The 27,927-nt window shown below is 47.8% G+C and overlaps 1 protein-coding gene across 3 annotated transcripts; it reads right to left on the bottom strand.

Annotated features, from left to right (window-relative positions):
- Positions 1-665: 665 nt before the first annotated feature.
- On the bottom strand, positions 666-27,439 carry LOC100613826 (paired immunoglobulin-like type 2 receptor alpha). Of its 3 annotated transcripts, XM_024357963.3 has the most exons (7): positions 27,206-27,439; positions 26,493-26,882; positions 10,622-10,837; positions 2,855-2,888; positions 1,423-1,472; positions 1,151-1,182; positions 666-978 (listed from the first exon to the last, which is right to left on the bottom strand). In XM_024357963.3, exons 1-7 carry the CDS (start codon positions 27,267-27,269, stop codon positions 856-858), a joined length of 909 nt encoding a protein of 302 aa, XP_024213731.1. In that variant the 5' UTR covers positions 27,270-27,439; the 3' UTR covers positions 666-855. The 3 variants fall into 3 exon arrangements, with proteins under 3 accessions (XP_024213731.1, XP_024213732.1, XP_063670949.1); XM_024357964.3 differs by lacking the exon at positions 10,622-10,837; XM_063814879.1 differs by lacking the exon at positions 10,622-10,837 and having other exon boundaries at positions 718-940; positions 27,206-27,364.
- Between the last annotated feature and the right edge of the window lie 488 nt (positions 27,440-27,927).

Here is a 27,927-nt window from a genome sequence, read left to right as displayed (position 1 = left end):
GGCAGTGAGACCTGAGTCCTAGAGGACATCGAGAAGGGCAGATCTGGGTTCAAATCCGGGCTCAGCTCCTCACTAGCTACCTCCATGGCCTGGGGAAGAGCATGTTCACCATCCTGGTTCTGCTCTTCATCTTACAGCGAGTGCGTTCTCTACCTTATAGGGTTGTGAATGATGTCAAATGAGGTGATGCTCTCATTGTCACCATAGGGAAGACTGTGATCGGATTTGAGGACAGGCTTTGGGTTTGGGCTGGCTACCAAGGTTTGGGGGCTTATGTTCCCTGGCCCAAGGAAGTCACTAAGAAAAGTACTAGAGGAAGGGTCTTGGGTGTGAGTTCTCTGTTAGAATTCATTTTCAGTGGGAGAGACAGGAGTTGAAGGTGATGTCAGTTTTCTCCTTACATTCAGGTAAGTTTTGGGGGTACTTTTAGTTTTATGGGCCAGGGCTGGGAAGGTGAAGAGGGAGTTGGAGTAGATGGCTCTCTTTCTGTCAGTTCTCTGGCTGGCCTCTGAGTCATCTGTGTGGCCTTGGTTATTGCTGGAAGCTGTGGCCCTTTCTATTGGAAGCGTAGCGTACTCGTAAGAAGGTCATTGTGCAGTCTTATTTTTACTTGTTTCTCTCTGTACTTGAATGGATGCAGATTTTAAAAATAGTTTTGAAAACAATCTTTTTAAATTTGTTACTTTATTGTTAATATATATTTTTAACTAGAGATGGCATCTCGCTCCATTATCAAAGTTGGCCCTGAACTCCTGGGCTCACTTGATTCTGCCTCAGGCTTCAGAGTAGCTGGGATTACAGGTGTGTGCCACTGTACCTGGCCTCACCATTCAGTCTTGAGACGCTGTCCATTGGTTAGGCCTTTAAGACAGAGTACAGGGTCTCGTTCTGGGGGCTCTTGAGGGGACGGTGGCTGGGAGGTGCTCTGGGTGAGGTGGAGCTGGAGAGGGCAAGGGAGGCATAGACGATGCCGTCATCCTGGGCGAGAACCCAGAGAGAAAGGGTTAGACAGTGGAGACGGAGATGTTCCCATCTTAGCGGCAAGCCTACAGTTTGACTCTCCTGCCCACACCACACTCCCCCTCTCCCTTCCACCCCACCTTCTCCAGGCTTCTCTTTAATTCCTTCAGGCCCTGGTCTGATTGCTTACCTTGGGATTTAGCTTGGGATCTGTATTTTGTCCTAAGAATAAAAAGCAAGGTGTGCCAAGGTCAGGTGGCATGACAGCCAGGGGAGAGAGATGGGCAGGGGGCTCTAGGAGTGAGGTTATCTGCTAGGTCAGGGCCAGGGTCACGTGAGGGCAAGGGGCAAGGAATGGAAAGAAGAAAATACTGAGAGGGGCACGGACCCAGGTAGGGGGTATTTGGGGAAACAGGAAGGGCTAGGGGTAGAAACTGGAGAAGGATGGTGGTAAGGACTCACCTTCATTCCTGATATTCTCATATGGCTCCTCTGTGTTTTGGAAGGGTTCCCTGTATGGGAACAAGAGGACAGGAAATATGTTAGAGGCTGGGCATTTTAAGACATGGGCTGGGTGGTGGCACCTGTAATCCCAGCACTTTGGGAGACTGAGGCAGGTGGCCATTGCTTGATCCCAGGAGTACAAGACCAGCCTGGACAACATAGCGAGACCCCATCTCTACAATAAATACGAAAACTAGCCAGACGTAGTGGTGTGCGCCTGTGGTCACAGCTACTCAGGAGGCTGAGGTGGGAGGATCACTTGAGCCCAGGAGTTCAAGGCTGTGAGCTATGATTGCGCCACTGCACTCCAGCCTGGGTGACAGAGCGATACCCTCTCTCAAAAATTAAAAAAAAAAAAAATTGAAGAAAGAGTTATGACACGTGTTAGGGGTTGGTTCTCTTTGGGGAGTGCTCCGCAACCTGTCCACCCTGCTCAGGATGGGTGTGATGGTTTTAGACTCAGAGGCTGCTTGGAAGAGGAATTAGGGGCAATCTGTGTGTGGCTCAGCAGAGGTCCCTCGGTGCTCAGTGAGTTGGGTTCTTCTAGAGAAGTTGCTCGTATGAGAGAGGAACACAGAGAATAAAAATAGGAAAAAGGTCAATCCTTGCTTTCTCTCTGCTGGCGCTGCCTTGGCTAAAACTGGGAGAAGCAAACCAATTGCGTGAATTTCCGGTCTTCTGATCAGGGAGGGGTTCAGGCTGGGTGAATGGATAGAGAAGGGTTGGGGACAGGAGAAGGGCAGCTGGCCAAAGCCAGTGCAGGAGAAAGGGTAGGGGTGAGGCTTTCTTCCAGCAGGAGACCTACGGCTATGGAAAGGAGGGGCCAGAGGAAAGGAAAGAGAGGTGGGAGGGTGGAGAGGAAGAGCCCAGAAAAAGGAAAAGTGAGGCCCTAGCCTGGAGAGGGGAGCCAGGCAGAGGCTGGTGAGTCCCTCCTGAGCAAACACAGGCGGGGAGAGGAGCTGGAGGCAGAGGAAGCCTGGAGTTCCCTGCACATTCAGCAGGGGAACAGGACAGATTGAACAGAGAGTAGGCAATATGGAAAAGCTGGAAGATCCAGGCTGAGAGGAAGCAGGTAAAGAGCAGGAAAAGCTTAATAACACCAGGAAAGGCAGGCAGAGGGCACAGATGGGCACTCCAGAGAAGAGATTCTTGAATGTTTGTGCTGGAACCTGGAATCCACTAGTCTAGTATTTAGGGGACAGAAAGCCCAAGGTCAAGAGCCTGGCCCCTAGAGGACAAAGGAGAACGAGGATGGGTAAGTTGGGGGTGCAACAATGGCCGTGGCAGGCTGGGTTTGTGGGGTTCTTAGCAGCACACTCCCTGTTTCCCAAATCAGCCCACTGCCTGCACATGCACCCCCCAACCCACCCTGGGGAGGCCCAGCACTCACCTGGCTGGGGTTGTGGCTTTAGTCCGCTGCTGACCTGTAGGGGGACCAACAGTGAGTCAGGGTGGCATCCGGGTGATGGCAGTCTCCATCCCACCTTCTCTGCTGCGCCCTAGGCTGAGGCCCTCCTTAGAGGGACCGGAGCAGCAGAGCTGCTCCACCCAAACCCATCAGGAAGGGCCTGGGACTCAGCCGGCACCCTGAGGTCCCCACCTGTCCTCCCTGTTGTCTTCCATGTCACCTCCTGAGACCCCTTCACCCTGACCCCCTCCCTTGGTTTCTTTCTCTCTTGAGCTCTCTGCTCAGCCCCAACCTGGCTCCCTCCACCGCTGAGCCCTCGCCCAGTCACTTCTCCCCTCCCCTCCCCTTCCCTTGACATTGGCACCCCGCCCCCACTCCCTCCAGGTCCTCAGGGAGACCCCGCCTGTGCTTTCCTTCTGGGTGGCAGCTATGTCTGCCCTCCAGCCTTGGGAGCGTCGTGCTTGGGACTCATGTTTGTGGCTGTTCAAATTCTGTTGCCACCACTAGGCTTCCCCTCCCCTCTGGCTGGTCCCACCCTGAATCCTCTGCTGCCTCTCCCATTGTGTCCTGCCCCTCCCATCCCCGTGGCATCCTTGCAGTGTTTCCCAAGCAGTGGGTTCCTGGTCCACAGACATCCCCTCCACCATCTAGCCTCCTCCCAGGAGGGCTCCATGTCCACAGAGACACCCTCTGAACCCAGGCCTCGAGGTACCCCTCAACTCCAGGGACCTCCCCTTCCACTTCTACAGGACTTTTTTTTTTTTTTAATGTTTAGACTGAGAACTCTGAAATATTAATTGCTAGTATCATTTCCATGCTGCAGCTTTCTTTCCAGCACTCTTCTGTCCCTCTGTTTTTTCCCTCTCTTTAGGTTATGTTTTATTTTACTTACGGTAAAAAACAAACAAACAAACAAAAAAACACTAGAATTCACTTTTAACCACGTGTACAGTTCATTAGTGTTAAGTATATTCACACTGTTGTGAAACATCTCCAGGACCTTTTCATCTTGCAAAACTGAAACGATTTTAAAGAACCCCCACTCCCTCCTCCCTGCAGTTTCTGACAGCCACCATTCTACTTTCTGTTCCTATTAATTTAATATCTCTAGGCACCACCAAAAAGTGGAATCATACAATATTTGTCATTTTGTGACTGCCTTATTTCACCTAGCTTGATGTCTTCCAGTTTCGTTTATACTGTAGTATGTGTCAGAATTTCTTTTTTTCTTTATTTTTTGAGACAGAGTTTTGCTCTTGTCACCCAGGCTGGAGTGCAGTGGTGTGATCTAGGCTCACTGTAACCTCTGCCTCTCCGGTTCAAGCGATTCTCCTGCCTCAAGCTCCCAAGTAGCTGAGATTACAGACGCCCATCACCAGGCCTGGGTAATTTTGTATTTTTAGTAGAGACAGGGTTTCACCACGTTGGTCATGCTGGTCTCGAACTCCTGACCTCAGGTGATCCACCCACCTTGGCCTCCCAAAGTGCTGGGATTACAGGTGTGAGCCACTGCACCTGGCCCAGAATTTCTTTTAAACACTGAATAATATTCCATTATATGTATAAACCACATTTTGTTCATCCATTCATTCGTTGATGGACATCTGGGTTGCTTCCACCTCTTGGCCATTGAAAATAGTGTTGCTATCAACATGGGTGTATCAATATCTCTTCAAGGCCTTTCTTTTCAGTTCTGTTTGGTATGTACCCAAAAGTGGGATTGCTGGATCGTATGGTAGCTTTATTTATTTATTTATTTTGAGATGAAGTCTCGCTCTGTCACCCAGGCTGGAGTGCAGTGGCACAATCTCAGCTCACTGCAACCTCTGCCTCCCGGGTTCAAGTGATTCTCCTGCCTCAGCTTCCTGAGTAGCTGGGATTACAGGTGCCCGCCACCACACCCAGCTAATTTTGTATTTTTAGTGGAAATGGTGTTTCACCATGTTGGCCAAGCTGGTCTCGAACTCCTAGCCTCAGGTGATCTGCCACCTCAGCCTCCCAAAGTGCTGGAATTTGAGGTGTGAGCCACCACTCCTGGCCTTTATTTTTAAATTTTTGAGGAAAGGCCATGCTTTTTTTCTGTATCATTTGCACTATTTTATAGCCCCCATCAACAGTGCGCAAGGGCCCCAATTTCTTCACATTCTTCCCAACACTTGTCATTTACACACTTTTTTAATAGTAGCTGTCCTTCTGGGTATAAGGAGATAGCTCTCTGTAGTTCTGATTTGCATTTCTCTGATGATTAGTTGGCCATTTTCATCTGCTTGTTGGTGATTTGTATACTGTCTTAGTCTATTTTGTGCTGCTAATGTATATAAGAATATCTGAGCCTGTATAATTTATAAAAAAACAAATTTGTTTCTTCTGTTGGACAAGAGGTTGCTGAAAAGTAAAACAAAGCAAAGCAAAGCAAAAATTATTTCTCACAGTTCTGGAGGCTGGGAAATCCAAGATCAAGGTGCCAGCATCTTGCTTTTTGCTGTGTCTTCCAGAGGGGAGGATTACTGTGTCCTCACATGGCAGAAGATTAGAAGACAGTGAACCCACTCCTGAAATCCCTTTTTATAATGGCATTAATCCATTTGGCAGAGCCGTCATGACCTAAGCACCTCCCAAAACACACTACCTCCCAGTTGTCACACTGGGGACTAAGTTTCCAATACATGATTTGAGGAGACACATTCAGACCATAGCATATATCATCTCTGGAGAAATGTCTGTTAAAATCCACTGCCCACTTTTAAATTGGGTTGATTTTTTTGTTGTTGAATTATAGGAATTTTTATATATTTCAGATATTCACTCCTTATCAGATATATAATTTACAAATATTTTCCCCATTCTATAGGTTGCCTTTTGATTCTATTGATTGTGTCCTGTAATGAAAAAACATGTTTAAGTTTAATGTTGTCCTATTTGTCTATTTTTTCTTTTGTGGCTTGTGCTTTTGGTATCACAGGCAAGAAATTATTGCCAAACCCAGTGTCATGAGGCTTTTTCCCTATGGTTTGGGGTCTTACATTTAGGTCTTTAATCCATTTGGAGTTAAATTTTGTATATGGTATAAGATAAGGATCCAACTACATTCTTTGGTTTGGATATTCAGTTTTCCCAATGCCATTTGTTGAAGAGATTGTCCTTTGCCCATTAAGTGCTCATGGCACCCTTGTCAAGTCTTTTGACCATATGCACAAGGGTTTATTTCTAGACTCTGTATTCTATTCCATTGGTATATTAATCTATTTTTTTTTCAATTCAGCTCCTTTTTTTTTTTTTTTTTTTTGAGATAGAATCTCACTCTGTCACCCAGGCTGGAGTGCAGTAGCACAATCTCGGCTCACTGCAACCTCCGCCTCCCAGGTTTGAGTGATTCTTGTGCCTGGCCCATGGTGTATAATTCTTTTGCCGTGCTGTTGAATTTGGTTTGCTAGTATTTTGTTGATTTTTACATCAATATTCATCAGAGTTATTGGTCTGTAGTTTGTTTTGTTTTTGTTTTTGTTTTTCTTGTAGTGTCTTTGTTTGGCTTTGGTATCATGGTAATGCTGACCTCACAGAATAAGCTTGGAAGCATTCCAGCTGTCTTTTGTCATTATGCCACTGTACCTGTTCTTAGACTTCATTGAACTCTTATCCCGTGATAATCTACTTTTCTACAGATTATTCAGACTCCCTGCTGACCCCTCTGCTTTTCATTCCTGCCTTCTCACTAGCTCCTTGACCTGTGATCTCCTGTCTTTCTGCCACACTTAGCTGGCAAATCTCTAATCCTGGGGGTGTCTTATGGCAGAAATGGTATTTGATTACCCAATATCTATTCAATTATTCTTAGTTACAGAAAATTGATTGTATTTGGAGTGGGAGGGTTCCCCCTACAGATAGCTGTGGGATATGTGACCAAATTCTAGCCAATAAGATATAAACTGGGTCGGAGGGGCGGGGATCGGCTGTGTGGAGAGGGCCGGGGCTCTCACACGTGAAGAAGTTGTTGTTAGGTCTTTCAGAAAGACTCTTTAAAAGGGAACAGAGAGTTGAGGCATAGTATTTTTTTTTCCTTTCTTCCTTCCTCCTATTTTTTGCCAGGAACCCAGAAATAGTGGCTGGAATCCTTGCAGCCATCTTGGGCTATGAGGCAACCTTTGGGACAGAAGCCAGCATCAGGGCTGGTGAATCAGAAAGGTAGGAACCTGAGTGTCTAAGAACAGTGATGTGCTGTCTGCTTCCAGATCTGTTTACAAGAGGAAAAAAATAACCCAACTCTGTCTTGTTTAAGCTACTTTTACTTCTGGTCCCTGGTGGTAGCAACTGACAGCAATTCCTGACCAACACAAATCACTAAGGTCTCAAAATCTGAATGGTTGACTACTGCTGGGGAAAAATGCAGCCATGCACAACACTGCTATCATAGATTTACAGTTTCGTATCTGAGCTGAATCCTCAAACTCCACTTCCCATTTCCTCAGTGACTATGTCAAACTTTCTCTTCAATTCCCTGACCCTCTTATTCATTCTCAGGAGAAAAGTGCTGTGGTTTTTGTTCTGCAGAATTAAAAAAAAAAATCATAAGTGGTTGATTTTAATTTTTTGTTTGTTTGTTTGAGACAGAGTCTCGCTCTATCGCCCAGGCTGGAGTGCAGTGGTGTGATCTCAGCTCACTGCAGCCTCCACTTCCTAGGTTCAAGCGATTCTCATGCCTCAGCCCCCCAAGTAGCTGGGATTACAGGGGCGCATCACCATGCACAGCTAATTTTTATATTTCTAGTAGAGACGGGGTTTCACCATGTTGACCAGGCTGGTCTTGAACTCCTGACCTCAAGTGATTTGCCCACCTCGGCCTCCCAAAGTGGTAGGATTACAGGCATGAGCCACTGCACCTGGCCAGATTTTAATATTTTAATCCATGGCTTTGGGGCTTGGTCATACCGAGGAAGACTGTCTCTACTGCTTATGAAATAATCTCACATTTTCTTCTGGTACTAGGGTTATTTTTTTTCTCATTTAAATCTTTGATCCCTGTGGAATTTATTTTGGTACAAATTATGAGGTGAGGAGATAATGTTATTTTTTCTCAGATGGCTACTGAATAGTTCCAGCACCATTCATGGAATTACTCATCTTTCCTCATTGATTAGAAACCTTTTAACCAACTAAATTCCCACATATATTTGGGTCTCTTTTCATTCTGTTATACCTAGGTTTTCCTCTTTTCTTCCATTGCTTTATCTGTGTATGAATATGCCAATATTGTACTGTTTTGTCTTTTAAATGTATTCATACGATGGTGCTCCCATGAGAGCCAGTGTTCCCTGGTTTAATGCCCACTGTTTAGTCATTCTAACTGCTGATGCTCCTGTGGCACACCCTCTGCTAGATCTAAACACAGTACATTTAATCATCAGGACAACCCCACGTAGGTACTATCTTCACTCCCTTTGCCCATGAGGAAGGTGAGGTGCACAGCCTTTGTACCAACAAGGCTGTTTCCCTGGCGAAGGTGTGAGGCCAGGATCTGACTGCAGGCAGCCCCAACCCCATGCTCCTCCCCTCTGTGCTTTCATAGCTGATAGGGCAAATCTCCTTGCACTCTGTCACCCAGGCTGGAGTGCAGTGGTACTCTCTCAGTTCATTGCAACCTCTGCCTCCCGAGCTCAAGCAATTCTTCCACCTCAGCCTCTCCAGTAGTTGGAACTACAGGTGCGTACCACCACACTTGGCTAAGTTTTGTATTTTTAGTAGAGACAGGGTTTCACCACATTGGCCAGGTTGGTCTCACACTCCTGGGCTCAACTGATATGCCCAGCCTGGCCTCCCAAAGTGCTGGGATTACAGGCGTGAGCGGGAGCCATCATGCCTAGCCCATTGCAAACATTCTTGATGGTAACTTCAGATCAGGTTTGGAGGATGTTGGGGTGGAACTCATTAATGCCTCAGGCCTTGTCCTCTCTTTTGAACTGTAAATGTGTACTCTGAGTTTCCAGTGGACAACTCTGCTGAGATGCCACACATGGATCTCCAGTGTAACAGATCCCAAATTAAATGAGGCATCGTTCCCCTCCAAGCGTGATCTCCTCTCTTCCCCATTGTACTTGGTGATTTCATTACAGCCTCATCCACTCAAGTGGAAACAGGGGCTTATTCCTGCTCCCTCGCCCCTACATCAATCTAACAATCAACTTATTTATTTATTGAGATAAGGTTTTGCTCTGTCAGCCAGGCTGCAGTGTAGTGGCACAATCACGGCTCACTGCAGCCTCGACCTCCCAGGCTCAAGCAGTCTTCTCACTTCAGCCTCTGGAGTAGCTGGGAACACAGGCGCACGCCACCACACCCAGCTAATTTTTGTATTTTCTGTAGATACGGGGTTTTGCAAAGTTGCCCAGGCTGGTCTTGAACTCCTTGGCTCAAGAGATTCTCCTGCCTTGGCCTCCCAAAGTGTTGAGATTATAGGCATGAGCCACCCTGCCCAACCAACCAAGTGTCATTTATAAAAAAAATTTTTTTAATTATTTTTATATTTAGTTGGAGATAGTTTGCTCCGTCTCCCAGGCTGGAGTGCAGTGGTGAAATCACAGCTCATTGTAACCTTAAACTCCTGGGCTCAAGCAATCCTCACATCTCAGCCTCCCAGTAGCTGGTACCACAGGCACAGGCTACCATGCCCAGCTAATAATAATAATAATAATTATTATTATTATTATTTTGTAGAGACAGGGTCTCCCTGTGTTGCCCAGGTTGGTATCAAACTCCTGGGCTCAAGAAATCCTCTTGCCTCAGCCTCCCAGAGTGCTGGGATTACAGGCGTGAGCCACCTCAACGCACCTCACCTCTTTGGTTTTATTACTTAATCTTTTCCAGGATCTGGCCCTTTTCCTCTTTCCACCTCACCCCTGCACTGCACTGACCCAGCCTGGCCCACCTCTGGCCACTCCTCCACAGACTGAGGTCTCTCACGGTAGCTGAGGTCACCCTTTACTGCTTCATGCTGCCTCTGGGATCAGAGGCTCTTGGGTGTGATTTCCAAGGTCCTCTCCTTTCCTGCCTCCTCCACCAGCACTGAGCTTCCTGCAGCTCCCGGAATGGTTTCCTCCACCCACAAGGAAAGTGAGTGACCTCTACACCACCCTCACCACTTGCCAGGCTAATTCTTTTTCTTCTTTGAGACTTTTGCATATATCACCTCTGGGAAGTCCTCTCTGATTACCTCTCCTTCTTCCCACCCTTATTAAGTGCTACCATAGTTCTTTCTCAATGAAGCAATTAGTCCTTGAGGCAACTGAAAACCCCACACCCCTAGTTCCCTGAGAGCAGAGTCTATGGTTTATGCTTTATCTACTTTGCTTCTGCAGTTTCAAGCCAGGCCTTGGCAGGTGGGCAGTTGGCCAGTGCCTGCTGAGCTCAGCTTACTTCTGGTCCCTTCTGCTCTCTCTCTCCTTTTCCCAGGGCAGACCCTCCCCTCTCCTCCCCAGGAACCTTCAGGGGAGGTAGATGAGTGATGACTGAGAGAGAAGAACTAGGGGGGGATCGGCTGTGTGAAAAGGGCTGTGGGCTCTCACATGTGACCCTGCCCCGCCCCACTGCAGGAGCCTCACAAATGCAGACACCTCAGCACAGGCCACGAAGTCGGCCTCGGTGGGCTTGAGGGGAGCCAGCAGGGTCTGCATATTTCAGGAGCCCCATAGCTGCAGGTGGGCTTTGAGAAACCCCCAGATGGGAGGCTTGGGGAGAGGGCGGGTCCTGGGCACTTACCTTTCCTTCTCCACCTGAGGAGGCAGATCAGTCCCAAAATCATGATTCCGAGCACAGTGGCAGCCACTGCCACCCCCACAGCAGTCTCCAGACTTATGTGCCAAGAGTCTGAGCGTCGTTTGCCCTGTGTGACCCTGAGGCCGGTTGTGGTGGTTGTGCTACTGAGCCTCCACGTGGTAGTCATGCTGCTGGGCCTCTGGGTGGTGGTCGTGACAGCTGGGGAGAGATGAGGAATGAGCAGACCCTCCCCTGGGGGCACAGGGTGTCTGGGTGAAAGGCGTGGTGTGCTGCTTTCTAGGTTGGGGGACATTAGTGGTGAGGGAGCTCCTCTCTGAAGCCCACACAGGGAGCGGGGAACAGGGTGAAATGTTAACAGCTTTCAATGCAGACGACTCAGTTCATTTTATATTATTTTTCCTTTCCTTCTTTTCCTTTCCTTTCCTTTCCTTCCTCTCTCCCTCCCTCCCTCCTTCCTTCTTTCCTTCCTTCCTTCCATTTCTTCCTTCCTTTAATTTTATTTCTTCCTCCTCAAATTCAGCTTAACAGGCAACTCAGTTTAAATCCGATTCTATACCAGTTATCAGCAGGGTGACCTCAGAACCTCATCTCCTCACTCACAAATAGGGATAACTAAATCACAGGATCAAAAACAGTCTATTGTTGCCAATACAGGTAACATAAAATATGTCATTTTAACCATTTCTACATGCACCGTTCAGTGGCATCAAGCACATTCACAGTGCTGTGCAACCATCACACCATCCAACTCCGGAACCCTTGCATCTTCCTCAATGGAAACATTTTTTTTTTAAGTTAAAAATTTATTGACATTCTGATTGTGAAAAACTCTAATATTACTTTTAATTTATAATAGGAGTTACTTCCCAAAAATGTTAATCACAGATGAATTGAAAGAGTCTTTGGGAAATGTGGCAAGGTTGTTTATATAAGTATACCACATTATAAGTCTACTGGAGATCCAAAGGGATTTGCGTTTGTGGAATTTGGAACAAAAGAACAAGCAGCAAAAGCAATTGAGGTAGGTCCAGATCCTGAAGTCAGAACAGGGAAGAGGAAGAGAAGCAGCTCTGAAGATGCAGAATCCCTAGCTCCCCGATCAAAAGTAAAGGAAATTATTCAGAAAGACATCATTAAGGAAGCTTCAGAAGCTTCCAAGGAAAATAGAGTAAAACTACAAGGTTTTAATTAGATTAAATTAAGCTTCTGTTTCACCCATTTCACAGCCCCACGTCTTAACGGAGTGCTTTTTTATTTATTTCAAGATATAGAAATCTCTACTGAAGAGGAAAAGGATACTGGAGATCTAAAAGATAGCTCTCTCTTGAAAACAAAAAGGAAACATAAGAAAAAACATAAAGAGAGACTTAAAATGGGAGAAGAAATTATACCATTAAGAGTACTATCAAAGTAAGTCTGTGGTTTAAATTCTGTCATTGGCTTAACAATCCACCTCAATGGAAACATTTCACGTGTTAAACAACTCCTCATTCCTGTGTCCCCACCCTTCTACCCCTCTACTTTCTGTCTCCATGAGTTTGACTAAATACTTCATATTAGCTGAATCATACAGTGTGTTTTTACAGGATTGTCTTTTTTTTTTTTTTTTGAGCTGTCACCCAGGCTGGATGGAGTGCAGTGGTGCAGCCTCGGCTCACTGCAACCTCCACCTCCCAAGTTCAAGTGATTCTCCTACCTCAGCCTCCCGAGTAGCTAGGATCACAGGCACATGCCACCATGCCCAGCTAATTTTTGTATTTTTTTTCTTTTTTTAGTAGAAACGGGGTTTCACCATGTTGGCCAGGCTGGTCTCCAACTCCTGACTTCAGGTGATCTGCCCGCCTCAGCTTCCTAAAGTGTTGGGATTATAGGTGTGAGCCACTGTGCCAAGCCAGGATTGTCTTAATAAGTGAGAACACATCTGTAAAAAACCTACTGTATATTGAAAATATGTTTTTAAGGTCACATTAATATATATTGACCTTCACATCCTACAAACAAGTTACACCTTCTTTATAGATGTTTCATGCACCCTTAAAAAATTGACATAGTACTCAGCGACAGGACAAAAAAATCAGGCTCCTTAATGTCTTCAAGTTAGTATGAACTAAAATCTTCATCCACTCTTAAGAGAAAGTAATAAAAGTGTAAATGCTATGTCTTGATTGGGAATTTAAAAATGTTTTAATTACTTAAAGGAAAACATGTATAATAACATACTGTTTAGAAAATAAAAACTAGAGTAATACATATTTTAAAAAAGAACCCTGGAGTATGACTAAAGCAACACTCTAAGCTAAATTCATTGTATGAAATGGATTTATTACTTAAAATGGGAAGAAATTTTTAAAACAAATAAAATATTCAATTTCCAAAGAAAAAACCCCAGAGAGGAGCCAGCTGTGAAGAAACTCAGAGGAAGAAAGTAATGAAAAGTTACGTAGGAATAAATTAGGGAACAGATAGCCACAGGCAAAATAAATGCAGAAACTGGTTATTTAAAGGAGCAACAAGAAGAAGATAGACAAGACTAGCAAACCTAATGACAACAAAAGCCAGCTGCAGTCACGAGTGGGTATATGCTCAATTATATGTTGTTAAATGTTAAAATATCTGTGAAATGGGTGTCTTTTGGGTTTTTTGGACACTGTCTTGCTCTGTTGCCCAAGCTGGAGTGCGCAATCGTACCTCACTGCAGCCTCCACCTCCTGGGCTCAAGCGATCCTCCCACCTCAACCTCTTGATTAGCTGGAACTACAAGCATGAACCTCTGAGCCAGGCCTGGGTGATATTTTTAAAAATTGATTTAAGAACTAGTATACCTTGGGGCCAGGCACAGTGGCTCATGCCTGTAATCCCAACACTTTGAGAAGCTGAGGTGGGCAGATCACCTGAGGTCAGGAGTTTGAGAGCAGCCTGGCCAACATGGTGAAAGCCCATCTCTACTAAAAATACAAAAATTAGCTGGGTGTGGTGGCGGGCGCCTGTAATCCCAGCTACTTGGGAGGCTGAGGCAGGATAATCACTTGAACCTGGGAGGCGGAGGTTGCAGTGAGCCAAGATCATGCTACTGTACCCCAGCCTGGGTGACAGAGCAAGATTCTGTCTCAAACAAAGAAGTAGTATACCTTAACTCATTTATGCCTAGTGTTCCATTATTAGAACGCTAAGTTTGTGGGAGTTATTTATATCCTACTGCTCAAGGTCATCGCCATGTTCTGATCTTTCACACAAAAAATTTGCAGCCTCTGGCATAAATGAGTTAACTGATCATTAGAGAAGAAATGAGAATGCTATGCAAGAACTACCTTTCATAAGATCTCCATGCTCAGGAAGTTTTAAAAAGAAATTCTTGTAAAAATTTAAGGAACATAGAATTCTCACATAGAAGTTTCCAGAACATAAAGATGGAAAACTATGCAATTTGAATCCATTTCATAAAATGATTCCATAATCCTAATGCTAATATCCATTCAAAAGTTTTTTGGTCGTGTTTTTTTTTTTAAAGCTGGGCACTGTGGCTCATGCCTGTAATCTCAGCACTTTTGGAGGCCGAGGTGGGCAGATCACTTGAGCCCAGGAGTTTTGAGACCAGCCTGGGCAGCACAGTGAGACCCCCGCTCCCCCTGGTCCCTATGATAAATACAAAAATTAGCTGGGTGTGGTGGCACATGCCTATAGTCCCAGCTACTCAGGAGCCTCAGGAGGAGGATCGCTTGAGCCCAGGAGGTTGAGGCTGCAGTGATCTATGATTGTGCCACTGCACTCCAGTCTGGGCAACAGAGAGAGACCCTGTCTCGAAACCAAAATTTTTGTGTTTTTTTTTGACATAGTGTCACTCTGTCAACAACAACAAAGTGCAGTGGTACAATCTCGGCTCACTGCAACCTCCAACTCCCTGCTTCAAGGGATTCTCGTGTCTCAGCCTCCCAAATAGTTGGGATTGCAGGTGCATGCCACCACACCTGGCTAATTTCTGGGACAGGGATTAAATAAATTATGATACATCACTACCATGGGATGCATGCGGCCATTTAAAAAGGCATTGCTGATTCAGAGCACAATGACTAGGAGTTAGCCCTGCTCTGCAAAGAGCAGCTAAAAAATTTTTTTAAATGGCCAGGCGCAGTGGCTTGTGCCTGTAATCCCAGCACTTTGGGAGGCCAAGGCAGGTGGATCATCTGAGGTCAGGAATCAGACCAGCCTGGCCAACTTGGTGAAACTACAAAAATTAGGTGGGCATGGTGACACGTGCTTGTAATCCCAGCTACTGGGGAGGCTGAGGCAGGAGAATCACTTGAACCCAGGAGGCAGAGATTGTAGTGAGCTGAGATCATGCCACCTCATCCAGCCTTGGTGACAAGATTGAAACTCCGTCTCAAAAAAAAAAAGACATAGGCCGGGTGTGGTGGCTCACGCCTGTAATCCCAGCACTGTGGGAGGCTGAGGTGGGTGGGTCACTTAAGGTCAGGAGTCTGAGACCAGCCTGACCAACATGGTGAAACCCTATCTCTACTAAAAATACAAAATTAGCCAGGTGTGGTGGCACATGGCTATAATCCCAGCTGCTTGGGAGGCTGAGGCAGGAGAATCACATGAACCCGGGAGGCAGAGATTGCAGTGAGCCAAGATCATGTCATTGCACTCCAGCCTGGGCAACAAGAGCAAAACTCCATCTCAAAATAAATAAAAATAAAAAAAAGACATAGATGTATATATACTGGAATGAAAGAGATTCAAGTTCCTTTAAGTAAAAATAGCAATTTCTAGAGCAGCATAGTATGTGGTTTAATTCTATTTGTGTTATATGTCTGTATCTGTAAGAGAGAACACTTCCACACGAAGTGGTAGGGACTGGGGAGATTAGGTGAATGTTACATTTTATTTGACTTCCTTCTGTATTTTTTTAAATTATGTGTAAGTATTACCAGTACTTTTATTAGTTTTTAAATTTAACACTTTTTCCAAGTACAATCAAGTACAAGATACAATCGCATCAAGTACAAGATACAATCGGCACATAATTCAGACCCAACAAATTTCACACAACTTAGAAAAAAACAGCAGCCTCCTGCACCTGCCTCCTCACTCCCTTCCAACTCCCCAGAGGCAACTATTTTCAGCAACTTTAGCTATTTATTTTGGTGTTAACCTTCTATTTCTAAACAGCATGCGAATATTGCTGTTGCTTGATTTGCTTGTTTTAGGTGGTATCTACTCACTTCCTACTATTGACATGGAGAATTTAGATCTTACACCCCCATTTTCTTTATCTGACTCAGCTTTTCAGCATTTGATACTCCTCACTCTCCCTTTTGTGAAGTGAGTTATTCACTTGGCTTCTGGGACACCATCTCCCTTGGTTCTCCTGCCTCACTCTTACTTAGCTCCTTCTGAGACGTCTCTGTTGATTTCTCTTCATCTGCCCAAACCTAATGTCAGGGCCCAGTCCTAAAACTTCCTCTCTAGCCACACTCACTTCCCAGATGATCTCATTCACTGTGTGACATTAAATATCAGTGGTATCCTGATTGGTCTTCCTCTGTCGCCCAAGCTGGAGTGCAATAGTGCAACCGTGGCTCACTGCAGCCTCCAACTCCTGGGCTCAAGCGATCTTCCCACCTCACCCTCCTGAGTAGCTGAGACTACAGGTGCACACCACCATGCCCAGATAATTAAAAAAAAAAAAACTTTTTTTGTGGATAGCCTGAGCAATATGGTGAAACCCCATCTTTACTAAAAATGAAAAAAAAATTAGCCAGGTGTGGTAGTGCTCCCCTGCAGTCCTAGCTACTCAGGAGGCCAGGGTTGCAGTGAGCCAAGATCATGCCACTGCACTCCAGCCTGGGTGACAGAGTGAGACTCCGTCTCGAAAAAAAAAAATAAAATTTTTTTTTTTTTTTTTGGTAGAGACGGAGTTCCATTATGTTGCCCAGGCTGGGTTCCAAGTTGATATATCCAGCCAATTTTCCCCCTGCACTCTAGACTCAGATCTACCTGTTCACACCTCCATTTGTATGTCTAGTAACAACTCAAACGTAAGGTGTCCAAAACAGAGTTCTTGATTTCCCCCCAAACCCGTTCTTCCGTTTCCCCCACTCAGTAAATGACAATTCTGTCCTTCAAGATGCTCAGGCCAAGGACCTTACAGTCATCCTTCCTTCCCTCCCTCTCATACCCCACATTCAATCCATCTGCAAATCCTGTCTGCCCTGTCTTCAAAATATAACCAGTATCAGCCAACTCTCACCTCGTGCACTGCCATCTCGCTAAGCCAAGCTGCGTCCTCTCTCCCCAGTCTCCCTGCTTCTGACTTCGCTCACCTATAATTTTTTCCTCCATACCATAGCGAGAGGGATGCTTTTAAGCTGTGAGTTGGGGCCGGGCATGGAGGCTTACGCCTGTAATCCCAGCACTTTGGGAGGCCGAGGCAGGCGGATCACCTGAAGTCAACAGTTCGAGACCAGCCTGGCCAACATGGTGAAACCCTGTCTCTACTAAAAACATAAAAATTAGCCGGGTGTGGTGGCAGGTACCTGTAATCCCAGCTACTCAGGAGGCTGATGCAGGAGAATCCCTTGAACCCAGGAGGCAAGAGGTTCAGTGACCGAAGACCATGCTACTGCACTCCAGCCTGGGCGACAGAGCGAGACTCCATCACAAAAAAATTAAAAAAAAACAAAAAAGCGTGAGTCAGATCTCAGCACTCCTGCAGGAAACGCTCCTTCGCTCCCATGGCACTCAGAGCAAAAGTGAGTTGTTTCCTTGGCTTTCAAAGCCACACAGGATCTTCCCCGCCTCCTTCCACCCTCTGCCTCTTCCCTGTCTTCAGCCACACTTGTCCCATGTGACTGGAACATTCTTCTCCCAACCTCCCCATTACGTTCTACCAATCAGTGTCTAGCTTGGATCTTCCTGGGGCTTCTCCAGGTCTGCTCCCAGTTCTTCTATTCCTGCGTTGTGCCTTTGGAGCTGGCCTTGGAGGACCCCATCTGTGGGCTCAGGTTCCCTGTAACAACTTCCGACTCCAGAGGCCACAGTTCCTCTCTACACATTTCTGTCTTCTCTGGGCTCCCTTCTCTTGCTTTTCAGAGGCCTGCTGCTGGTCCCAGGGTACCTCCCCGTCCCTGACTGGTTTCCCCAAGTGTGCCTCACTCTAAGGTCTCCCCAGTTACCCTACACCAGGCTCTGCTTCATCTCACAGCAGCCTTCCCTGTTCAATGTGAATACAGGGCCACCCTTAGCAATCTCTGTCCCACTCACTCCAGTTCTACTCTTTTCTCTTTTCACCATCACCTGACACAAACAGAATTGATCCATTTGTGTCCAGAATTGGTGAGTGCTCAGTCTCACTGACTTCGAGAATGAAGCCACAGATGCTTGCAGTTTGAGTGTTAACAGTTCTTAAAGGCGGCGTGTCCGGAGTTTGTTCCTTCTGATGTTTGGATGTGTTCAGTTTCTTCCTTTTTGTGGGTTCATGGTCTCGCTGGCTTCCAGAGTGAAGCTACAAACCTTCACGGTGAGTGTTACAGCTCATAAAGGTCAGTGTGGACCCAAAGAGCAAGCAGCAGCAAGATTTAGTGCAAAAAGCAAAAGAAGAAGAAAAAAAAAAAACCTTCCACACGGTAGAAGAGACCCAGAGCCAGTTGATACTGCTCAGGGGGGCAGCCTGCTTTTATTCCCTTATCTGGCACCACCCACATCCTGCTGATTGGTCCATTTTACAGAGAGCTGATTGGTCTGTTTTACAGAGAGCTGATTGGTCCGTTTTGACAGGGTGCTGATTGTTGCATTTACAATCCCTGAGCTAGACACAAAAGTTCTCCAAGTCCCCACTAGATTAGCTAGACACAGAGCGCTGATTGGTGCATTCACAAACCTTGAGCTAGATACAGAGTGGTGATTGGTGTATTTACAATCCCTTAGCTAAACATAAAGGTCCTCCAAGTCCTCACTAGATTAGCTAGATACAGAGTGCCAATTGGTGCATATGCAAACCCTGAGCTAGATACAGGGTGCTGATTGGTGCATTCACAAACCTTGACGTAGATACAGAGTGCTGATTGGTGTATTTACAATCTCTTAGCTAGACATAAAGGTTTCTCCAAGTCCCCACTAGACTCAGGAGCCCAGCTGGCTTCACCCATTGGATCCCCAACCAGGCAGCAGGTGGAGCTGCCTGCCAGTTCTGCGCCTTGCTCCCGCACTCCTCTGCCCTTGGGCGGTCGATGGGACCGGGCGCCGTGGAGCAGGGGGCGGCGCTCCTCGTGGAGGCTTGGGCCTCGCTGGAGCCTACGGGGGTGGGGTGGGGTGGGGTGGGGACTGAGGCATGGCGAGCTGCAGGTCCCGAGGCCTGCCCTGCCGGGAGGCAGCTAAGGCCTGGCGAGAAATCGAGCACAGCGCCGGTGGGCTGGCACTGCTGGGGCACCAGGCGCACCCTCCGCAGCTGCTGGCCCAGGTGCTAAGTCCCTCACTGCCCGGGGCCGGCCGGCCACTCCGAGTGCGGGGCCCGCCAAGCCCACGCCCACCCGGAACTCTAGCTGGCCCGCAAGCGCCGCGCGCAGCCCCGGTTCCCGCCCGCGCCTCTCCCTCCACACCTCCCTGCAAGCTGAGGGAGCCGGCTCTGGCCTAGGCCATCCCAGGAAGGGGCTCCCACTGTGCAGCGGCGGGATGAAGGGCTCTTCAAGTGCGGCCAGAGTGGGCACAGAGGCCGAGGAGGCGCCTAGAGCGAGCGAGGGCTGACAGCACGCTGTCACCTCTCACATTTACATATTTATTCCCACACTCAAAAGTAAATTTCATCCTTGGGTGCATTTTTGGTTGTTTTGGTGGTGGTGGTGGTGGGATTTTTTAATTTTTTTTTTTTTTTTTTGAGTCAGGATCTCACTCTGTCACCCAGGCTGGAGTGCAGTGGTGGGACCACAGCTACTGCAGCCTTGACCTCCCAGCCCCAAGTGATCCTCCTGCCTCATCCTCCTGAGTAGCTGGAACTACAGGCATGTGCCACTATACCCAGCTAGTTGTTGTTTGTTTGTTTGTTTTCTGTGAGACGGTAGTCTCGCTCTGTCGCCCAGGCTGGAGTGCAGTGGCGCGATCTCGGCTCACTGCAAGCTCTGCCTCCCGGGTTCGCGCCATTCTCCTGCCTCAGCCTCCCGAGTAGCTGGGACTACAGGCGCCCGCCACCACACCCAGCTAATTTTTTGTATTTTTAGTAGGGACGGGGCTTCACCCTGTTAGCCAGGATGGTCTCAATCTCCTGACCTCGTGATCCACCCGCCTCAGCCTCCCAAAGTGCTGGGATTACAGGCATGAGCTACCGTGGTTTTTTTTTTTTTTTTTTGGAGATGGAGTCTCACTCTGTCACTCAGGCTGGAGTGCAATGGTGTGATCTCAGCTCACTGCCACCTCCTCCTCCCGGGTTCAAGTGATTCTTACGCCTCAGCCTCCCAAGTAGCTGGGATTACAGGTACGCACCAGCACACCTGGCTAATTTTTTTGTATTTTTAGTAGAGACAGGGAGGGTTTCGCTGTGTTGGCCAGGCTGGTCTCGACTTCTGACTTCAAGTGATCTGCCCGCCTCGGCCTACCAAAATGCTGGGATTACAGACGTGAACTATCACGACAGGCCACACCCAGCCAATTTTTAAATTGTATTTTTTTATAGAGACAGAGTCTTGCTATGTTGCCAGATTCTTGCTATGTTGCCCAGGCTGGTCTTGAACTCCTGGCCTCAAATAATCCTCCTGTCTTGGACTCCCTAAGTGCAGGAATTACAGGCATGAGCCACCACGCCCAGCCCTTTAATGGAATTTTTTATTTTTGCTATTGTATCTTAAATTTCCCAGAGCTTTCTTTGTGGTTGGCAAGTTCCTTTGTAAAGCACCCTCTCATCACATGCACGAGGTCTCTTAGCTTTCTGAGTAGAAGGAAATGCTGAGTATTTTAAAGTTTTATTCTCCCTGAACTGTTTTGGTTTCTTCCAGGTTCCTCTTTCTGTTTTTCCTGTTTGTTTTGTTCTTTGCGTTTCATGGGAGAAGTTTGTTTCATTTAATCATATAGGGACTCTAGCCTTACGCTTCCCAAACACAGATGAGGCCAAGATATAGTCCCCGGTGCTGGGGGATTCGGTATGAGGACCAGACCCCAGTCGCCTTGCCAGTTATCCCTGGGGTGCTCCCCCAGAGGCCCTCTGGTTCATCTATTCCGGAAAGCAAACCTCTCATCTTTGGGCTAGGGTAGGGGAATGGGGAATGGAGGTTTCCCTGCTTCTGACGTAGATTTTCAATGTCCTCTAGTTTTCAGACCCATCTTCACTCCTACTTTCAGGGGTACTCGGGGCCAGCATTACTGAACCTTTACAGAGTTTTGTGGTATAAATTGCCATTCATCTGGGTTTCCCAACACTGGCTTAGGGTTTAGCTCATCTGGGCTCCTAAACCAATTCCATTAGTCTGTTTCCAGCTTCTCAAATTTTGCTTTTGTACATCCAGTTCATATATTTCTTGTTCTTGAGGATTTCTTTCTTAAAAAATTCCCTTTGCTATCATTTTAGTAGACTCTGGGAGGGGGTGGTGGTAAACATGCATATAACCCACCATCTTGGCCAGATTTATGCATTATTTTTTATTTTTTATTTTTTGGAGACAGAGTCTCCGTCTGTTGCCCAGGCTGGAGTGCAGTGGTGCAATCTCGGTTCACTGCAACTTCCGTCTCCCAGGTTCAAGCGATTCTTCTGCCTCAGCCTCCTGAGTAGCTGGGACTACAGGCACGTGCTACCACGCCCAGCTAATTTTTTTGTATTTTTAGTAGAGACAGGGTTTCACCATATTGACCAGGCTGGTCTCGAACTCCTGACCTCAAGATCTACCCTCCTCGGCCTCCCAAAGTGCTGGGATTACAGAGGTGAGGCACCAAACCTGGCCTTTTTTTTGAGACAGAGTCTTGCTTTGTCACCCAGGCTGCAGTGCAATGGCATGATCTGGCTCACTGCAACTGCCACCTCCTGGGTTCAAGGGATTCTCCTGCCTCAGCCTCCCAAGTGGCTGGGATTACAGGTACACACCACCATGCACAGACAAGGTTTCACCATGTTGGCCAAGCTGGTCACGAACTCCTGGCCTCAGGTGATCAGCCCACCTCAGCCTCCAAAAGTGCTGGGATTACAGGCAGAAACCACTGCACCTGGCCTATGCATTACTTTTTTTTTTTTTTTTTTTTTTTTTGAGACAGAGTCTCGCTCTGTTGCCCAGGCTGGAGTGCAGTGGCACGATCTCTGCTCACTGCAAGCTCCGCCTCCTGGGTTGACGCCATTCTCCTGCCGCAGCCTCCCGAGTAGCTGGGACTACAGGTGCTCGCCACCACACCCAGCTAATTTTTTTGTACTTTGAGCAGAGACGGGGTTTCACCATGTTAGCCAGGATGGTCTCGATCTCCTGACCTCGTGATCCACCCACCTTGACCTCCCAAAGTGCTGGGTTTACAGGTGTGGGCCACCACGCCTGGCTGCCTATGCATTACTTTTACAATGACAATTATTAAGGATTCATAAAGTAATCTTGCATATTAATAACAAGAGGAAATATGGAGGGTAAAAAAATCTTTTTTCTTTTTTTTCCTGAGACAGGATCTGGCTCTGTCACCCAGGCTGCAGTGCAGTTGCATGATCTCAGCTCACTACAGACAGTTAAACAATCTTATGAGACATTTATATGATGTTTGGCAGAATACTACCAAGATTTACTGAGGGATATAAAATAGGACCTTGTTCCTGGATGGGAAGATTGTGTATTAGCCTGATTTCAGTTTCTGTCAATTGCATAATAGGTTTAATGCAACTGACTTAAAAGAGTGTTGTGTTTTTTGTTTTTGTTTTTGTTTTTCCTCAACTGGATAAACTTATTCTAACATTGGGGAAGGAACAGGCAGGCAACAACAGAAAAATATTTTTTGTTTTGCTTTGTTTTTTAAGACAGGGTCTTGCTCTGCCACTCAGGCTGGAGTGCAGTTGCGAAATCACAGCTCATTGCAGCCCCAACCTCCTGGCCTCAAGCGATCCTCCTGTCTCAGCCTCCTGAGTAGCTGGGACCATAGGTGTGCACTACCACAATGGCTAATTTTTTTTTTTTTTTAGAGATGGGGGTCTCACTATGTTGCCCATGTTAAGTCTCAAACTCTTAGGCTCAAGTCATCTTCATGCCTCAGCCTCCCAAAGTGCTGGGATTACAGGCATGAAGCCACTGCACTAAGCCTAAAAAAGTTTTTGAGGAAGGAGTAATATGTTTGAGATGAAAATAGTCTTAGGCATTGAAATGTGATAAAGTTACAATCACTAAACCTGTGTGCTGATGTAAGAAAAGACAGATCAGTGAAACAGAATCGACTGACCAGAAACAGATGCTCTTCTACAAAAATAATTTTAAAACCAGGCCTAATGTATCAATAGAGAAGCAGATAAAAATGCAATAAATGGGGTTGGGAAAACTGATTATATTATTTCATATAAAGATCAATTTAGTTGTTTATGCCATATACCAAAATAAATTATCACTACATACAAATTAGTTTTTAAATTAAGAAGCCTTGCTCTGTCACTCAGGCTGGAGTGCAGTGGTGCAATCTTGGCTCACTGAAACCTCCTCTGACTCCCGGGTTCAAGCAATTCTGTCTCAGCCTCCTGAGTAGCCAGGACTGCAGGCATGAGCCACTGTGTCTGGCCAATATTTTCAACCTATAGTGGAAATTGGGATTTTTGTGCTTAGAAATAAAACAGAAAAGGCCAGGCGTGTTGGCTGAAGCCTGTAATCCCAGCACTTTGGGAGGCCGAGGCAGGTAGATCACGACGTCAGGAGATCGAGACCATCCTGGCTAACATGGTAAAACCCCGTCTCTACTAAAAATACAAAAAAATTAGTCGGGCATGGTGGCGGGCACCTGTAGCCCCAGCTACTCGGGAGGCTGAGGCAGGAGAATGGCGTGAACCTGGGAGGCGGAGTTTGCAGCGAGCCGAGATCATGCCACTGCACTCCAGCCTGGGAGACACAGCAAGACTCCATCTCAAAAAAAAGAAAAGAAATAGAAAAGTGACAAAGAGGAACACAATTAGGTTTGGTTACAAAAGTAAAATTATGTAAAAAATATTAATAAGCCAACAACAAACTTAGTTATATCTGCTACAAATATTCCTTTAGTTTGTTGCATCTTAGCATGATGGTACTTCAGCTGGATTAAAAAATTTTTTTTTGCCAGACACAGTGGCTCATGCCTGTATCCTAGCACTTTGGGAGGCCAAGGTAGGTGGATCACTTGAGCTCAGGAGTTTGAGACCAGCCTGGGCAACATAGCAAAATCCCATGACTACAAAAAAAATACAAATATTAGCCAGGTGTGGTGGTGCGTGCTTGTAGTCCCAGCTATTTGGGAGGCTGAGGCAAGAGAATCACTTGAGCCTGGGAGGTCGACACTGCAGTAAGCCATGATCACACTCCAGCCTGGGTGACAGAGCGAGACTCTTGTCTCAAAAAAAAAAAAAAAAAAAAGGCAGAGCAAGGTGGCTCACACCTGTAATCCCAGCACTTTGGGAGGCCAAGCTGGGCAGATCATCTGAGGTCAGGAGTTCGAGAGCAGCCTGGCTAACATGGTGAAACCCTGTGTTAGCCTGGCATGATGGTGGGTGCCTGTAATTCTAGCTACTTGGAGGCTGAGCGGGAGAATCGCTTGAACCTGGGAGGTGGAGGTTGGAGTGAGCCAAGATCGTGCCATTGCCCTCCAGCCTGGGTGACAGAGAGAGATTTTGTCTAAAAAAAAAAAAAAAAAACACTTTTTTCTCTTTTTATTACTTTCCTGAATTTTGTTTTTTATAATAAGCATGAATATTCAATTAATTGAATTAATTGAAAATACAATTTATTAGTGAAAAAAACAACAAATCTGACCTATGCAGAGAGGTGAGAAAAGCAAGCAGGAATTAAGGAAAGAGGAAGAGAAGGCCTGAGAAAAACCCAAATCTCTCAAAAAAGGCCATTTAAGGAAATATGTAGGAAATCAAAGTTCAAGGCTGTCTTGCTTCATTTAGATTATGGAGCCACTTTCCATCTGCTCCAAAACCAACACAGTGGTTAAGATGGTGCAGTGGTTTACCAGGGCGCAGGCAGTGAGAGTGTCCGTCCCTGCAGGTCCCTGCAGGGAAGAGTAATTTATCCCTGGCATTGTTTAGGATTGCCAGTGCAAGTGATTAGAAAAAACAAACCCACCTGGCCAAAGATTAGTTTCCTAAAACATTTTCTACAGACAATGCACCCCCTTCCTGCCTGGGCCTGGGAGAAACTCCCCTCACCCCACTGATCTGGAGACAGATAAACCCAGGCTCAAATTTCCCCGACGCCCTTTCTGAATAAAACAGAAGATCTATTAGTGCAACACATCCCATCACTAGGTTCAAAAGTAGGTCAAGGCGAACACTATGGTCAACTCAATAGGCGAAGCCCTGTAGCTAGAGGTTAGGTGAGAAAGCTCTGCAGCTCACCATCCCTTTCATTGTGTTTGTTTGTTTGTTTGTTTGAGACAGAGTCTCACTTTGTCACCCAGGCTGGAGTGCAGTTGCTCGATCTCAGGTCACCTCAACCTCCACCTCCCCGGTTCAAGTGATTCTCCTGCCTCAGCCTCCCGAGTAGCTAGGATTACAGGCATGCGCCACCACACCTGGCTAATTTTTGTATGTTTAGTAGAGACGGGGTTTCACCATGTTGGCCAGGCTGGTCTCGAACTCCTGACCTCAAGTGATCCACCCACCTTGGCCTCCCAAAGTGTTGTGATTACAGGCATCAGCCACCATGCCCATCCCTCACCATCCCTACCAAATCCCATCTGCACCACTAGTGTGATGTTGGGCACAGATATATAGGCTCTGTTAGCCTCAATTTCCCTGTCTGTAAACTGAAGAGAATAGCAGTTCCTCTTGTTATTGTGGAGTCTTGGTGAGGGTTCACTAGGGCAATGCACATGAAGCGATTTGCCAGGGCCATGCCATGGTGCCTCAATGAATGGGGGCTGCTGCTCTTGCTTCTGCAGACACATCCCTTAGTGTTGGGAAGGACAGAGTAGCAAGACCAGAGTGGAGGACAGGGAGAGCACGGCTGGAAGAACCCAGGGGCTTGTCAGGGAAAGTGGGGGCTGCAGGGGCCAGGGAGAAGTGAGGAGGGTAAAGGATGGATGCAGGAAGAGAGGGATATGATACGCGAGAGAAGAGGCGAGACAGGTCAGGGAGGAGCTGAAGGACACTTCTGGGAAGCAGAGGGGGAGAAGGAAGTGGGCAGATGGGAACCCAGGTGATAGGGCTTGACCCAGGGACTGCAGGGCTCCCAGGGCCAGCCACTGGGCACCTGCTGGGGGTTCCTGAATGAGCTCCTGACTGTGAGAGATGCAAGGTATGGGGCCCACCCTGAGGCACTAACAGGGACTCCACACAGAGACACATGACAAAGAGCGGGTGAGCCACATCCTGGAGAGATCAAATCGGCCTGGAGGTTATGGGGAGAGGCCAGGCTGGAGCCTCATTTTGGAGAAAGAATGAAGGATAATTAGAGGGTCCGGCAGCTGCTGAGGCCTGAGGAGTGGGGGCGGGGCTGGATCTGGAGGGGACAGTGAGGGGGATGGTTGGGGAAAGCAGATCAGTTGTGGAGACAAGGGAAGAGAAAAGGGGAGAGGTGGCAAAGGCCTGAGGAAGTGTTAGGGGCCAAAGAGAGAACTTAGGGGTCGTCAGAAGAAGTGGGGTCTGAGGTGCTGGGGACGACGTCACCAGTGATCATAAAAGCCTCACTGCGGTGGGCAAAGCGGGTGCCAGGGCAACTGGACTCACCCTGGGTGATGGAGAGTTTGGTCCCCTCGATGGACTGCCACTGCTGCCTCCCTGAGCTCCGTGTGTCCAGCTCAACTCGGCAGAAATACACAGACTGGTCCTGCTTCCGCAGGTTCGAGATCCTGAGGAAGCCGCTCTTCTGACCCTCTGTCCAGTTCAGAAAGAGCCGGTTCACATAATCCTTGTGAATGGAAGGCGGCCTTGTGCTGTAGAAGGACTGCCCGTGGAAGTGGCCCCGTCTCCAGGATATTCTCACGTCGGGAGCTGTGGCTAACTCCCAGGGGTAATAGAAGGAGAAGGGGATTTCCACAGAGCCACCCATGGAGGCTGAGAGGTGTTTTGGTTGAGTGACCCCATAAGGGTAGCTTGGACCAGATCCTGTGGAGCCACCTAGAGGAGGGAGGGAGTGAGTAGGGGAGAGACCTTGAAACCACCTCAAGACACAAAGAGGGTGACCCCAGACCCTCCCGCACCTTCACCCACAGGCAGTCGTGTGACAGGTGGCTGGACTGACCTCTGGCCTGGGTCTCCCACTCTTCAGGCATGGGGGAGGGAGGAGGGGGAGAGGATGGGGTCACCCGCCCCTGTGGGACCCGCCCTTGTTTCCTGGTGGTGGGAGCCTGGGCCCTCCCCAAGATGTCCCACCTTTGTCTCGGGTTGGCCCCTCCTGTGGTTTGGGCAGAGCCCACATCTGGGTGGTCCTGGGTACTCACCAGGCTGCAGAAATGCTGGCGGCAGCAGCAGGGGCAGTAGGGGCAGCAGCAGGGGCCGACCCATGGCCTTGTTCTTCTCCAGGGGACGGGGAGACCAGCAGAGCCGTCCAGGCAGGAGAGGGGCCCTGTGGAGGGGCCGCCTGGGGGTTGAGGTGAGTGAGGAGAGCCGGGCTCAGGCTCCGAAGAGGGCTGTGGGGGCCAGGAGCCTTCCCCAAACCAGTGCACCTCCAGGGTGACCAGCACTTCCTTTATCCATCTGGCTTCTTTTCCCCTATTGCAAAAGGGCCTCCCTTGTGGTCAGTGCCAAGTCAGCCCTGCCCAAAGGCCGCGGTCCCCGTCCTCCTGCGGAGGGGCTGGGCCTGACCTTGAGGGGCTGGGCCTGACCTTGGCTGGCTGGGCCCCTCCCACCTGGATCCCTGCAGACCCCACCTCACTCAGCCTCACTTCTCATCCTTCTCTCTGCCCAGGGCCAGCGCAGGCTCTTTCAGGGAGAGGAAAGGCGGGCCTGAATCTCTGCCCTTCTGCGCCCCAGATTCAGTCCTCAGAGAGGAGGAGGAGGAAGCCGGTGGAGGTCACAGGTGCTCAGCCCCCAACCCAAGCAGAAGAGCCCCCAGCTTGTCCTCTGTCCCTCTCCCTCCCTGGCAGGGGCTCCCATGCAGTCCCCAGGCACCACCACGACCCAGCTGGCCTCTTCCTGCCCCAGGCCCTCTCTCTTGGTGCAG

Source organism: Pan troglodytes, chromosome 6, assembly GCF_028858775.2.
Source record: "Pan troglodytes isolate AG18354 chromosome 6, NHGRI_mPanTro3-v2.0_pri, whole genome shotgun sequence".
NCBI lineage: Eukaryota > Metazoa > Chordata > Mammalia > Primates > Hominidae > Pan > Pan troglodytes.
This window is presented reverse-complemented; position numbering and strand designations above follow the sequence as displayed.

Coding starts and splice junctions, on each gene's coding strand:
- LOC100613826 (XM_024357963.3), bottom strand. CDS start 27,269: ATGGGTCGGCCCCTGCTGCTGCCCCTACTGCCCCTGCTGCTGCCGCCA. Junction 10,838..26,492: donor CAAACTCTCCATCACCCAGG/GTGAGTCCAGTT, acceptor ATCTCTCCCCAG/CTGTCACGACCACCACCCAG. Junction 1,473..2,854: donor AAAGCCACAACCCCAGCCAG/GTGAGTGCTGGG, acceptor GTTCCCATACAG/GGAACCCTTCCAAAACACAG.